The 14,523-nt window shown below is 62.4% G+C and overlaps 1 protein-coding gene across 3 annotated transcripts; it reads right to left on the bottom strand.

The window, feature by feature from the left end:
- Nucleotides 1-375: 375 nt before the first annotated feature.
- On the bottom strand, nucleotides 376-13,887 carry ERN2 (endoplasmic reticulum to nucleus signaling 2). Of its 3 annotated transcripts, XM_075058684.1 has the most exons (22): nucleotides 13,676-13,887; nucleotides 10,867-10,984; nucleotides 10,491-10,524; nucleotides 9,804-9,876; nucleotides 9,392-9,464; nucleotides 9,094-9,216; nucleotides 8,906-9,007; nucleotides 8,355-8,616; nucleotides 8,171-8,249; nucleotides 7,931-8,081; nucleotides 7,149-7,270; nucleotides 6,743-6,919; nucleotides 6,206-6,455; nucleotides 5,858-5,948; nucleotides 5,031-5,220; nucleotides 4,166-4,265; nucleotides 3,801-4,000; nucleotides 2,932-3,079; nucleotides 2,692-2,819; nucleotides 2,333-2,456; nucleotides 1,945-2,012; nucleotides 376-1,867 (listed from the first exon to the last, which is right to left on the bottom strand). In XM_075058684.1, exons 1-22 carry the CDS (start codon nucleotides 13,805-13,807, stop codon nucleotides 1,529-1,531), a joined length of 3,084 nt encoding a protein of 1,027 aa, XP_074914785.1. In that variant the 5' UTR covers nucleotides 13,808-13,887; the 3' UTR covers nucleotides 376-1,528. The 3 variants fall into 3 exon arrangements, with proteins under 3 accessions (XP_074914785.1, XP_074914786.1, XP_074914787.1); XM_075058685.1 differs by having other exon boundaries at nucleotides 10,338-10,984; nucleotides 13,676-13,702; XM_075058686.1 differs by lacking the exon at nucleotides 13,676-13,887 and having other exon boundaries at nucleotides 10,338-10,524; nucleotides 10,867-10,954.
- Between the last annotated feature and the right edge of the window lie 636 nt (nucleotides 13,888-14,523).

Below are 14,523 nucleotides of genomic sequence, written 5' to 3'. Positions count from 1 at the left end.
AAGTAGTTTTGGGAGATGCTTGTCATAAGCAAAGAAGGGCCTGGGAGTTGTTACTGCTGTTTCTGCTGATCTCCCCAGCTGTGCTGTGGGAGAGGAGACCTTAGGGCTATCATAGATGTGCTGTAACCAGCCTACTGGTAGGCTAATGGCCTTACCTTCCCATTTTCCATTTGACTGGGTCTATTTACTACATGAAAGATGCTCACAAATGTGAGTTAGCAAATATTGCGAGTGATGCCCACAAATACAGAGTTAGCGAGTCATCTACCTTAGACTTTTGCAGGAGCCCAGTAAGCTACCTTGCATTTTCTCCCACGATTGTTCACTGCTAGCACCTACTGGTGCTCTCAGGATGGCTTATTTTTAAGCAGGATGAGCTTTTTAGTTTTTATTTTTTTACATAACTTTTTGTAGAAAATGCTCTAGGCCATACAGTGTTCTGAAAACAAACCAGGTACAAACCTCTTGTTACCTGTGTAACAAAATCCCACACCCCAGCACACAGAGGAATCGGACTATACAAAATTATTGCTGTTCTAGAGGGGAAGCCTTGCCAAGGGGCTCCAGCTGCCATGTCAGCTCCCAGGCTGCCCACGGACCCAGTGGGTGCTGCGCTTAGAGACTGGTTTGTATGAATTACATGCCCATGGGGATGCCGTAAACCAGAACACCCATGGGATACCTGCACTGGGGCAGCAGGAGGCTGTGGGAGCTGCAGGCACAGGTGTGTGTTTAGAGGGAAGGGATCCCTAGGGAGAAGGGGTTTCCCTGCCTTTGTGTCCCAGACAACTGCTCCTGCACAGCTGTGCTGCTGTGCAAACTGCTCGGGACTCCTGGGTGCAGGACTGATGCAGGGGCTCTGGCCTGGCGTAATTACAAGCTGCTGGTGACCAAAAGGGAGAAAATCTTTTTCTCAGCCCAGCTGAGATGAAAAACTTCATTATCGGAACTGTGCTGGAGGCCCCATGCCTCTCTCTGGGGCTGGTGGTGCCTTGCCCTCGGCAGCCTTGGTGCAAATAGCGGGTTCAAGCCCTGGGATGGCTGCTAAAAGCTGACCTGCTGCTGAGCCTCAGCCCTTGGCTGGGCTGAAGGATCGTTGCCAGTGTCCAGACGGGTGTATCGGTCCTGGTCACAGCCGTGTGCTGGACACACGCTCAAAGAGCTGCTTCCCCAGGCACGTGGCACAGGAGGACAAAGCTGATCCCTGGTGAACGCCCCGCTGGGACCCGGCCCCAGCCTGGCTGCATCGCTCTGCGGGTGCGTTGCTCCGCCGGCTGCCCTCGGGAAAACCCAACACGCGTTTTCTTTCTTCTCAAACACCATCTCCACCGCAGAGATTTTTTTTTCGTTCTCTGACACAAATACCTTCAGGCCCCTGAGTCTGACTGGGAGCATTTGCAAAGGTGGGTGCCCAGAGGGTCCCTCGGGCTCAGGAGAGCCCAGTGCCACCCCGCGCTCGCCTCTTCTGGACCATCCTGCTTGTAGCCCATGTGTGCGCTGGGCGACCACCTGGTCCTGGGCCCCCCCTTCACCTCGGGGAGGGGGAGAAGGACTCCGCAGAGCCCCCAGGGCTGCTCCCAGCTGCTGCAAGATGGGGTTGTGGCTGCATGCAGGGCAGGGAGGAGCGGCCGCAGCAGCCTCGCGCCGCAGGTGCCGTCCCGGTGTCCGTCCCCGCTCGCTTGCCTTCGCCCCCCGGCCCCTGGCAGTAGTAGGAGTGGAAGAGCCGCTCCTGGGCGCAGACCCTCATGGCCCCGTGGGTGTGCAGCAGCAGCTGGGGGAAGCGGGAGGTGAAGTACCGCACAAAGCCGTCAGGGACGGAGCCCAGGGCTGCCCGGACGTCGGCTGGCAGCTCGTGGTAGTGATGCTTCTGCAGGAGAGAGGTCGAGGTGAGTGGGGCTGGGGGCGGTGGGCGGCAGGGGTGCAGGGGAGCCGGGGCGGCCATACCTTGTTCCTCATGGCCCGCAGGAGGTCACGCACCGAGCCCCCCTTGTAAGTGCGGAACTTCCTCAGGTCTGGGGAGAGCAGGAGAGACACAGAGTGAGGTGGGATGCGGCCGGGGCGAGGGGCTGCCACAGCCCCCCGTGGTGCCAGCGCCGGGTGCACGCCGAGCACCGCAGCCCGCAGCAAACCGGGGCGCTGCTCTGCTCTGCCCTCCCAAGGAAGGGCTGGCACGTTTACCCCTCCCTGCTTTTTGGCTCCTAGGCGCGAGCAGGTGCCTCCTGCCCAGTAAGGGGCACCAGACCCGGGACCCCCATTCCCTGCCTAATTCTGCGTGAAAGGCGGCAGCAGGCTCCAGCTGCAGGGGCCAGCCTGGCCGCCCCCCCACGCTCACCTGTCTGCAGCGGGAGGGAGATGTGCATCCTCCAGTTGGTCCTCACCACTGACCGTCCCCCCGACTCCAGGGCCGAGACGATGGGTCCCTCGGCAGGCTCCTTCTCGATGCGGTCGCTGACGTCCTGCGTGCCCGAGAGCGGGGACCGGCGTGGTTACGGTGCTGGCCCTTGCCCTGTGCTGCCCCATCCAGCGCCAGGGACCAGAGCCAGCACCAAGGTGGGACAAAGAGGGTTTGGCCCTGACCCCCCTTGCAAGAGTAGCTCAAAATGAGCACATTGACCGAAACACGGCTGTTTCCAGCACTTGTTTTTCAGACCACACCTATGTTCACTGCTGAGTGGGATGGCATGTGCTCACCTGGAAGAATTGCAGCTGCTTCTCCTCATTCCAGAAAAAGGGATGCATGAGGACCATGGGGGCCGAGGGGCGGTGCTGGGGCTCGGGGCTGATCATCGCCGCAATCAGCTCTCGCGCAACAAGCTTGTCTGCAGGCGAAACAACACAACAGAGAAATAACCCCCCCCCAAGAAGGACCAGGAACTGTGTCCCTCAGCTCAGGGCTTCCCTGTGGGGACATGCCCGGGGGAAGGGTCTCACCATGAGCTTCTTCCTGCAGGCAGCTCAGCTGGTAAGAGCCCGACAAGATGTTGGCCTGTCGCCGCAAGCTGTCCCCAAAGGGGTGCTGCCCTCCTGACACCACATAGTAGAAGATGCAGCCGGCTGAGAAGATGTCCACAGCACACGTCTGCAAAATACGAAGGTGGAGATGGGACCCTCGCAGCAAAGGGTGAGGAAAGCTTTCACCTCCCCACTTTTCCACTCTTTCATGTGAACGCTTGGTCCTTTGCTACAGAGCTGCTGGAAAATGCATGGCACCAGGGCTCCTGCCTGCCCTGCTTTCTGGAGTCAGTGAAGCACCCACCATGCCAGGTCCTTATCAGGGAAGAAGTTTTCAGAGGCACAGACAAAAGTCAGGACTTCACAGCCAGACGGACATGCCAGGGCTGCTGTTGTCTCACGCAGCTGTGCAAACCAACCCCAGTCCAAGGTTAGGTGGAGACGTTGCCAGAACCAGTACGTGCCCTGCCAGGGACCAGTACAGCAACCGTCTTCCAGCAGGAACAGGCTTTCCTGGGCCAAACAGACTAGCAGAAGCGTAACCTTCGCAGCGAGCCACAGCCCACTCTGACCTCCCTACCCCGAATTTCCAAGGACTGTAGCCAGATGAGATGCCCTGTGCTGAACACAGCCGGGGACTGTCCCCATGAGGGCAGGAGAGCAGGGGCAGCTGCTGCTGAGGGTGGTCCTGGCGAGGAGCTCCAGTGCTCTGCACCTGGGCTGCCTTGGGCTCTCAGAGCTTTTGTCTTAATTGTGCATTTCAGCAGCACACCGTGAGGCTGCTGCCAGCACGGGGGACTGTCACGACGGGCTCAAAGAGGACCCTACGCAGGGGAAGGCTCACTGACAGGGTTCTCCTTCGGGGTCTCCTGCAGCACTTCGGGGGCGATCCAGCCCTCGGTGCCAGGGATGCCGGAGCGGAGGCTGAAGCTCTGTCGTCCCCCCTGGAGCTTCTTGCAGAGGCCGAAGTCAGAGATGACGGCTCGGATCTGCCCATGGCGATTTGGGACGGAGATGAGGATGTTACAGGGCTTCAGGTCACGATGGACTGGAAGAGACAGCGGGCAGCGTCACCTGCCGAAGCAGGACAGGGCTCTGCCTCTGCCCTGCACGTTGCCGACCCCGAGAGCTGCTGCCTGAACCCGGCAGCCTCAGCTGAGGATGGGACCGAGATGGGACACGCTGCCCTCCTGCCTGCATGCTGCCTTCTTACCGATGCTGAGGGAGTGGAGGTGGGCCAGCCCGGACATGGTCTGACGCAGCAGAGACACCGGGTCCAGGCTGCGGCGATCGAAGCTGGGGCTTTCCACGTACTGCAACCACACAGAGGTAGAAAGAGATGAACTGAAGCCTGATTTACTGGGGCAAAGAAGGCAAAGCTTGCCAGGAGCGAGACTTCTCACTAGGCTTCCACCAAGGTGGAAGGAGACAAGCCCATGTGCAGGCCATTTGTGCCCAAGGCTTGCCGCTTCCAGCTCTACCAGTCGGCATCTGTTCCCTCTGCAGCAAACTGCCCTCACTCGTGTCCTCAGGCCTCCACAGCTTCAGCAATGCTCCTGCTTTATGGAGCGGTAAAAGGATGCTTCTCCTCCCCCCCACTGACTCTCTTCCCAGCACGTGAACAACTGCCCCGACCGATGCCAAGGCTCGGAGCTGCCCGGTCCCTCCCGAGGGGGCAAATCAGCAGGAGAACAAGAGCAGGGGCTTGACTGACAGAGGAACAGTGCTGCCGCTGGCTGCTCTGCCTCTCCAAAGCACTTCGTAGCCTGGCCATGCCCAGTCCAAACCCTGTTCCCTCTGACTGCTGGGAAGCATGTTCAGAGCAGGGCTGTACGCCTGTGGCCAGGCAGGAACCCCAAAAAGGGCTCCAAACCTGGGAGCCGCTGGCTGCCAACCCTGCCCTCGGGCAGGCACAGCTTGCTGCTCCCGTGGGAGCACTGCAGGACCTCCCTAACAGCACAGACGAAAGCCCTGGGGACCGACCTGCAAACACGGGGATGGGGACATCCAGGATTGATCAACAGCCCCCCAGCAGCAGCCCCACGCGGCCGGCCCCATGCCCCCATGCCCAGGCTCACCTCCTGCAGCGTGGCAGAGCAGAGCTCGATGGCGATGTAGTGGAACTGCTTGTCCTTCTCAGTGCAGAAGTAGCGGACGACGTGGGGGTGCTCATCCGACTCCCGGAGCAGCTGGACCTCGCGGTCCACGAGATGGAAACACTCAGGCAGGAGACGCTTCACAGCCACGTTCCGGCCGTCAAACTGTCCCCTGCACGGAGAGTCGATGGCGGTGTCCGTGCACAGCCCTCCCCAGCCAGAGCGGAGCCCAGTGCTGCAGATGCACAGCCCGGCCAGGCTCTGGCTGATGCTGGAAACGTGCCCCTCGGGGTCCTCAGCATGGGTCACCTTGGAGTGACCTCCAAAGACTTGTCACAGCCATGGACAGGCAGAAATCTCTGCAGCGAGCTGGAAACTGGGGGTCCAGGTTCCCCTTTTTGCAGGAAAACAGCCTCCCTTGCTTTATGCTTTGTTTAGTGCTGGGGAAAGGGGCTCAGCCAGAGCCAGGGGAACCTTATGAGGGACTAGACCTGCTGCTGCTGAAGGTGGCCTGGAGCAGGCACAGCCCAGCTGCCTGACAGCCTGGCGCAGGCAGGAGGGGAAGGGGAGCACAGGGCGCTGGTGCGAGGGGGAGACCTGCCCTGCGTACTGGTACCTTGGTTACAGAAGGCCAAGCTCCCCAGATGAGTTTGATGAGGACCATGAGAAGGGGAGGGTGGCAACCCATTCACAAAAGCCCCTGAATCACTGGCCACTGCCCAGGGAAGGAGCTGCCTTCACGCCTCTCCTTGTGGCTCCCACAGAGAATGAGAGCGGAATGAGGGCAGGCACCCTGGGATGCCACCCACCTGAAGACAAAGGTTCCTCCAGCTCCGTGGCCCAGCACATCCTTGGGGTTAAAGGAAACTTTCCCAACTACAATCACATCTGGTTCTGCATCTGCAGAGGAAGAGGAAGGCACCCATCCTTCAGCCTATGAGCCTTAGTCCTATACGAAGGACATCCAGTTCTTTAACCACCTGACCGTTTCTTCGGCCCTACTCTTGCAATTGCTTTTGTAGCCTATGCTTATCCAGGAGCAGATCTTGCATCTCCTCCCATCTCAGCTGGGCTGCCTCCCCTCTGCTCCTGCTTTGGGTAACAATATCTACCGACAGACACCCCCTTGCACCTTGCCTGTTCCCACCTGCACACACCTGCAGCAGCCGCTGGGACACCCGGATCTGGGCTGACCACTCCATTAGCCAGGTCCTTCAGGCGGGCCGAGGGGCCGGAGCTCTGCGAGAGCTGTGATGCGCTTCCCCGGCTCAGCCCCAGCTCCCCGGGCTCCGCGGGGACACCCTCCCCGGAGACCCGGCCCGGGAGCAGCATCTCCTGCTGCTGCTGCAGGAGCTGAATCTGCTTCTCCAGCTGCTGCTGCTGCACCGCGTGCTGCTTCTGCAGTTTCTGGAACACAAACCACGGGAGCGCTCAGCTTCTGCACCCAGACCAGCGCCGGGGCATCGGCAGGGCTCGGCCCCGGCAGCGTGTGCACCCTCTGTCCCTTGCCCAGCCGGCAGCAAGCCGCGCACCGCCTCGGCTCATTACCACGAGAGCGTACAAGACACCGTGGGCGCTGCGGGGCTCATTGCAGCCACGGCACCACTGCTTCCAGCACAAGGACAAGGTCCCCAGCCCTTCAGAAGTGGTGTTCGTGCGGCAGGCGGTGGGCTCTTCCACCGGCCACCACTCACCGTGAGCAGGAGGAAGAGGATTCCCCCGCCCAGCAGCGCCGTGCCGATGCCAGCCATCACCAGGTCCCAGGCGTCGGCCTCGGGGTAGACCTCCACCTGCTCCCTCGGCGCGGGGTCCGGCTGGAACTGCCCCTCGCTGCGGAGAGCCGGCTCCTCCGGGCTGCTCGGGGCCAGAAACTGCAACACACGCCGGGGGCTGGGTGACACCAGAGGGACGGACCTCTGGGCGCTCCGGTTTGGGACCCCCTCCTCACTACAGCCCTGCACGCAGGGACCCCCTCCCCGTGCTACCCCATGCTGGGGACCCACTGCCCAGCCCCAGAGGGCCCAGCCCCTTCAGCGACCCAGCACGGCGCGAAGTTCCCCCCAGCGCAGAGGTGGGACCCAGCAGAGCTCCGCCACTCACGTCATCGAACACGGTCCTGTCAGGAGGAGCCCTGGGGATGATGGTTTCTGTGGTCTTCCTCAGGTTCTCTGGGAAGGCTCGCAGCATCGTAGTGTGGACCACGGGAGGCAGCTCGTGGTGCCCTGCGGTGGGAGGGGAACAGAGACAACCATCAGCTGGTCTCTGGTCACAGCATCAGTCCCTCATCTCCCCAGCACCGACACGGGCTGGCCAGACAGCCTTGGCTCTTCAGGAGAAGGGGTGTCGCTTCTCATGGGACACGCAAAAAACGTCACAGCTACAGCCCAGAGAGGGGGACCTGGAGCAGCAGCAGCCAGCGGAGGAAGGCAGAGGGCAAGGTCCCCTGCTCTCAGCACGCAGTGGGGGGCCTGACCCTGCTTCTCTGTGCCTCCCCTGCCACGACCCCAAGACACCACCCTGATTTCCAAACCTGCCAATGCAGCCATCAGACCTGTGACAGCAATCACAGAGCAGGCTAATTAACCCAGCATCCGCGTGCAGGGCTCAGTGTGCAATAGCACACCCAGCAGCACAGGTAATTGTGAGCCCCGCTTCAAAGGGTCCCTGTCCTGGGGAGGGGCAAGGATGGGCTGCCACCAGCCCCAAGCCAAAGTCACCGAAGTCCCTGAGGCTGAGTCACAGCCTCGGTCCCGTTTACCCCACTGAGCAAAGCAGGTTGGGCTGCCACCCCAAAACACACCAGCAGCTCGGGCTGCCCCTCTCCGGAGCACCCTCCGGGAGCGAGGATGCAGGGAAAGCCGGTGCCCATTGTGGGTCCGCACCTATTAGGAGCCACTGGTTGTGGAGCGAGGTGATGCTGCCCTGCGGGTACTTGACGTCGGTGCTGGGCGTGATCTCACACTCCCCCGACTCTCTCATGGTCACATCATCCGTGGTGGGGCCGTCGATCCTGGCCAGCGTGATGCCCTGCGGCTGGGGATCCGACAGCTCGTGGAGCACCGTGCAGCCAGGACCTGCACCCGCCGCAGCTCACCCCAGAAGGGGCCAGCAGGGAGACTCACCACCAGAGCCACGCCGCCGTGGACCAGGGAGGTCAAGGCGTAGAAGCTGGCCGCGTACTTCCCCACGTAAAGCGCTGGCCTGCAAGGCAGGGACAAGCATCAGGCTTCCATCCGTCATGGATCAGAGTGGCCAAGCACAGGCAACACAAATGCCACCGGCTGCCACGGCACAGGAACCACGTACAGCAGCTGCGTCTTGGTGGTGGCAAAGTCCTTCACGGACTGGTAGCTCCACTTGAAGAGGTGGATGTCCTGTGAGTGGAATGTCAGGTAGCGCAGGGTCTCCATCGCCAGATTGAGGTGGGGGACACGGCGGAGGCTGTCCTGGTGCCACACGTAGATGCCGACCACGGGCGAGCCATAGTTCTGCGCCCACAGGACCTCCCCATTCTCCTTGTCCAGCGTCACCACCAGCCCGTCCCCACTCGAGGCGAAGTGTGCCATTTCTAGGCAGAGCCAGAGGGAGGGGGTGATGCAGCGGTGCTGGCCGTGGGGCTTTGTCCCCCCTCCGCTCCCCCTCAGTCCTGCCACTGGCCGTGGGCTGTTGCCTGCTGCTCTGCTCCCACGAGAGCTGTGGCCGGCGCAGCAGCCGTTTTTCCCCAGCAATCGGCACAGCCAAGACCCACTGGCCATGGCAGCATCACCGCAGGGTCCCCGCAGAGCCAGGGTCCCGCTGCGAGCAGGCTGCCAGGGGAGCTGGATCCTGTGGCTCCTGCATGCACAGCGGCCACTCACTGTAGTGGTAGGACTCCTCGCAGAGCGGTGCCGAGTAGTCGGAGAAGGTGGCATTCCAGCGCAGCTCCCGCGACTTGGTGTCGTACATGGTGATGACGTACTCTGGGGATGAGAACAGGGGACGAGGTCACCGTCCAGCACCCCATTCCTGGGACTAGACGGACGAACGGGGAGCAGGACTGGCTTACGGGTACGGCCGATGTAGAGCAGGGGACTTGACGGGCACAGACCATCCCAGGCCTCTGTCGAGAGAGTGGTCTGCTTCTCTCCTGACTTGGGGTCCACAATGAACCAGGTGTCCTGCTTCTTTCCTGAGAACGAAAATACATTTTCTCTGTCTTGCAGCCCTGCCGTCCGTCCCCAAGAGCCGCCCGCCAGGCTTCCTCCTGTCCCTGCCCTCCACGGACACACGTTCCCGGAGGTCCCCGTGCAGCCTCTCCTCCTCCCCCCGCCCCGGGTCCGGCGGAGCGGCCGGGCTCTGCGTACCGGTGTAGAGCACGCCGTCCGAACTGCGGCACGGCGAGGACTGGACCAGCTCCGGGATGGTGAACGGGAGCTTCTGCAACACAGACGGCAGCGTGGATGTGAGGTCAGAGAAACACCTCCCCGAGCAGCAGCCTTCCTGCCTTCAGGAGCAGGGTGGGAAGGAGAGGTCCCCCCGCACAGCCTCCTCCTCCTCGCCTGCCTTCACTGCTCAACCCCAGCGCAGGACGGGGTGGTGGGGAAGGAAAGGCTGCCGGCTGTATTTGCCCCACACCCACTCAGCTGACATCTTCCAAGCACCAAGCTGGAGCAATCGATGGCTCCAGGCTCGCCCTGTCCAGCAGGTCCGCCCGGTCCCCCAGCCCAGTGAACCCCGAGGGGTGTGGGTGGGCGGGATGCACGCAACCCCACTGACCATCAAGCCTTCTTTGTTTTTTCCTCCTAGGATATACAGGCTGCCATCATTGGGGTCTGGAAGGAATGCTGGTCTGGAAAGGAGGAGAGAGGAGGATGAAACGTGAGCTGTCCCCTGCCCCAGGCACCCACCAAGGGCTAAAGAGGAGCTGCACTAAAGAAACCCCTTCAGCAGTTTGCTCCAGGGTGATCCGCTACAGGGCTTGACCTTTCTGGGAAACCTCCAGCACTGGCTTTGGTAGGAGATGAACTCCCGCTCTGGGTCAGCACTGTAACTCCATACGGCCACCCTGTGCCAACCAGCTCTGCTGGCTCCGTGCCCTGCCTGCCCCAGGGGAGCTCCCTGCTGTCCTGCCTTCCCCCAGCGCTTCCAGGTGGATTTTCCTCAATTTCCCTCCTACGCTTTTGTGCATGGTGGTGGTGAGAGCTTCTCGCCTGTCTGTAGAAAGGCTACATGTTCAGCAGCAGGGAGCAGCTATTCCCCATCATCATGCACGAAGTGCTAGCACAAAGGGTAGGTTTAAGGCAACACTACGGCATGGGCTGGGAGGTTCATTTCTCTGAGGTTCCTCTTTCTTGCTGTGAATCTGTTGGTTCATCAGGGCAGCCGTGCACTTCCGAAAGGCTCCTGCACGGCTCGCAGGCTGCCCAACTGGAAACGGCACTGCCCGCGGGGGATGACACTCACTCTGCCACATAAACCGGCACCTGCAGAATAGGATCTGAAAAAGAGAGTGAAACACAGACGTCAGCAGCCTCTCCCTACGAGCGGGGACAACGTGGCAGTGTTTACCAAGCGCAGCCATGCGCTGCCATGCCCAGGTCCACAGTCTATTTGCATTTCAGACCCAGAATAGGCACTGCTGGCCGTCGGGGTCTGACCACCCCCCCCCCCATGCTCTTCCCTGCACATGGCCGTGCCTGGGGCTGGAGCTGGCAGTGTCCCCTGGGGCTGGAGGAACTGCTGGCCCAGAGCCCAACCAGCAAGAGCCAGGCTGGCAGTGTGTATCCCCAAACCCTGGCTAGTGACCAGCCCAGGGAGCACCCCCCGTGTCATTACTCACCATCCTTCAGGGTCCACTTGATGTCACCTGTGCTCTTACTCACTGCGTGAAGGTTTCCATCCAGAGTGGATATGAAGAGCAGTGTTTCTGGGACAGTCACAGCACTGGCTTTCAGGCACTATGGACATAATTGCCATCCTTAGAGAGCAGGGCCAGAGTTGGGGATGAGCCCCCGTGGCCCGGGCCATCTCAGGCAGCTCAGCAGCCCCCCGCCCCGAGCACGCCGCAGCAGCAGACTGTGGGGAAGAGCCCCAAGGTCCCTTCTCGTCCCCAGTGAGGCAAGACTGGGAGGGAAAAGAATTTATTTCCTTGCACCAGCATATTAAATCTGCTTGTTCCTCCAGCTCCACCTGCACAGGACACCCGCAGAATTGCATCTGCTAATGGCTCTTTGGAGGTGTTGTGTTTTATCAATCCATGGCATTAAGCCTCGGCACTAAGGTTGCTGCACTCCCAGTGAGCAGCACTACTGGCAGCATGTGGCATCCGTGGTCCCCGGCTCCTGCAGCACCGGTCACATCCCACCGGCACAGTCCCGGGGCCGGTGCAGCCTTTCCCCTCTCCCCCAGAGCCAGCGTTCCTGCCAGCGGGGATGAGCTGCTGCACCGCTGTTCCCAGCCACAGCTCCCTTTCTAAAGGTGACACAAACAGCCTGACTACTGGCTCCTTCCAGAAACAAACGAGCTGGGTGACTTTTCATGCCAGAAATGCAATTAATGCTCACCCAGGCCTTCAAAGCTACAGATTTCAGCTATCTTGATGTTGAGGAAGTAACTGCAAATTCACGCTGGGAAGAGGAGCTGCTGCTTCCGTGTACGGCACCTGTACAGCAAGCGCCAGCTCAGCCGCCGCAGTCCGGCACACACGCCAGCCTCACCCTGTCAGCAAACAGGGATCAGCAAACAGCACGGGGACCCAAACAGCTTCAGGCAAAGGCAGGGCCGGTATGGCCAGCATGGCCATCCCCGATGCCAAGGAGCAGAGCAGCGCCCGGGCTCACCGCTGGCTGCGATGCAGCAGCCGGTTGAACAAGCTGCTGCCCCGGTGACTCGTGCAGGTGCAGCCAAAAGACATCCCTTGGGCCTGGCACGCCGTCCCCCCGGCAGCCCCCTCGCTGCCTCTCACCCGCTCTGTACCAGCTCCTGGAGCCTGAGCCGGGCAGAGAGCCCGGCCTGGGGACCCGGCCAGACCGAAGAGCGGGGACCGGCTCACAGCTGGTGCCAAGACGGTGCCCTAAGTGTAAGCACGTGCCCATCCACAGAGCAGAACCTGATGGCAGTAACAGAGCAGCCACGGCACTGTGGGGCCAGGAGACACGTTCTCCCTTGAGTTACTGAAATTCCTCCAGCTCCAACAACACAGACAGCAGCCCCGACGGGTGCCAGGTCACCTGTTCTCTGGCTGTACCTCCTGCCACGAGCACACACCAGCTCCCTCCTAGCGCACCTCACATCAGCCCCTCTGCTCTAAGCCCAATTCTTTTATTTGCCCTTCTTCTTGCTTAATTTTTAAGTGAGGTCAGAGAGAGTTTCTTAGCTCTCACTTTGGCCAGAGGACGCGGTGGGGCAGGCAGAGAACAGCGACTGCTCCCCACCGCTGCTCCTCCAGCACCGTGCGGCCATGCAGGCAGGCTCGCTGCCGGCTGCAAGGGACCGGCTGAGATGACAAGCCAGGCCAGCAGACACGGAGCTCTTGTGGTGTGGCCACCTGCACGAGGGAAACAGAACCGAGACCGCCGAGCCCTCCCAGCTGTCAGAGCTACAGCAGGCTCTGCGCTCGCAGGCTCTGCTTTTCCCTCCCCCCCGATGCTTTGCAGTTTCTTCCATCTCTTCTGCAACTACTGTTTTTTCGGTGACGGGGCACTCGAACAAAGGCCAGGCTGCCAAGCCTGCTCCCCGCACACCACCATGGGCAGAACTGGGAGCGCTGGCTGCCCGGGAGCTGCCACCTTCCCCTTGGCCCCCAGCCCCGGCTGCCCCAGCAGCCGTTCTGGCCAGCCCCAGCCCAGAAGCGCGGCCGCTGTTCCCATGGGATGTCCGCAGGACCCCTGCTTTCCCGAGGCTCCCACCGCGCCACCCGGGAGTCTGCAGCGATGCCGCTGGGGCTGGAGCTCAGCTGCGGGCCCGGGGCACGCTCGCTCCCCCAGCGACGGAGGGGGACGGCCGGGCACCGACAGAAACTCGGTGCCAGCGCCCGCTGCTTCCTTTGCCGGAGCCGCGCTACCGACCTCCGCCAACCCCCCCGGCACGCTGCCCTCCCCGCTTGAAACGGCGCCGGCTGCGGAGGCTGCCGTCGGGCTCCCGAGGGCACCATCCTGCCAGGCAGCAGCTCTGCGGGCGGGAGCGAAGGGGCCAGGGGCTCCCAGGGCAGGGGGCTCCGCTCTCAGCCCCGGCCGGGCCCAGGGATGGAGATGCTTTTCCGAGCGGAGAACACCCACCCGCGTGGGGCACCGCCCGTGGCCCCTCACCCGGCGTGGATCTCCATCGCCCGCCCGCCACCGGCACCACCGACGTGCGGCCGCGGGGCCTCGCAGCCATCGCAGCCCCTTCGCCCCCCAAACCGCGCTCGCCGGGGGGCCGGCCCCCGCTCCCACGCACGGCCCCGCGTGGAGCGGAGCGCGGGGGCGGCGCCTGCGCGCTCACGGACGCCCGTGCCCGCGCGGTCACGCACGCAGGGGACGCGCACCCTCTCGTGCCGGCACCCCCACCCCCCCACCCGCGGGACACGCGCCCACCCGCGCTCACGCGCAGGGCACGGGCGGGCACGGGCACCCGCACCCTCCCACCCGCGGGCTGCGGCGCGGCCGTACCTGTGCGGGGGGCGGCAGCAGCAGCGGCAGCAGCAGCGGCGGCAGCAGCGGGAGCAGCAGCAGCGGCAGCCGCCGCCCCCCGAGCAGCCCCCGGAGCAGCCCCGGGGGCAGCGGCGCGGCGGGGCCGCCCATGTCCCGGACATGCCGGGGCCGCGGCGCGCAAGGCCGGGCCGGGCCGGGCTTATCGCCGCGCCGTGAGTCAGCGGGGCCGGGGCGGATCCAGGATGCGGCTTCCTGCTCCCCCCCCCAACCCCAACGCCGGCCCGGCCCCGGGCGCGACCCGCCGCCCCCCCCGCAGCCCCGGACAGCCCGGTGCCCCCCCGCCGGTTTCCCGCTCCCTTTGCGTGAGCCCACGGACCCGTCACCTCGTGCTTTAGCATCCCCCCCGCCCCGCTCCCGCGGGGAAGCGGAGCTCCAGCCCACTTAAATAATCCTCACCTTCATGTCAAGAAAGAGCAGGGCACTGCTGCTGCTGAAAGAGCTCTTCCCAGAAAGACAAACGGGACTTGAAAGGGATTTTCAGGGGGACTCAGCTCCCCCCCCCCCGATTTATGATGTTGGCCCTTGCAGTCAGGGCGCACCTGGACATTAAACTGAACGAGAACTTGCCCATTTGCACACGTTAGGTGGACTATACGTGGGAGATTTTGAACTTTATTTTGATGATAACACTAGCGAACCACCTCAGACTTTTTTTTTTTTTTAAATGGGTGAGGGAGAGAACGTTTCTAAAGCCAGTAGCGAACAGGAGCAGCACGGGTTAAGCGTTAAAAAGCCGAGTCTGCTGGACATCCCAACACAGCAGCCTTCCCCGAGCACCAGCTCTTTGGGGCTGGTAAACTCAAGTG

Source organism: Buteo buteo, chromosome 27, assembly GCF_964188355.1.
Source record: "Buteo buteo chromosome 27, bButBut1.hap1.1, whole genome shotgun sequence".
Classification (NCBI taxonomy): domain Eukaryota; kingdom Metazoa; phylum Chordata; class Aves; order Accipitriformes; family Accipitridae; genus Buteo; species Buteo buteo.
This window is presented reverse-complemented; position numbering and strand designations above follow the sequence as displayed.

Excerpts from the sequence above, each read along its gene's own strand:
- ERN2 (XM_075058684.1), bottom strand. The coding sequence starts at position 13,807 with ATGGGCGGCCCCGCCGCGCCGCTGCCCCCGGGGCTGCTCCGGGGGCTG. Across the intron at positions 9,217-9,391 it reads GGACGGCGTGCTCTACACCG|GAAAGAAGCAGGACACCTGG; the intron begins GTACGCAGAGCC and ends TTTCGTTCTCAG. Across the intron at positions 6,456-6,742 it reads TCCTCTTCCTCCTGCTCACG|AAACTGCAGAAGCAGCACGC; the intron begins GTGAGTGGTGGC and ends TTTGTGTTCCAG.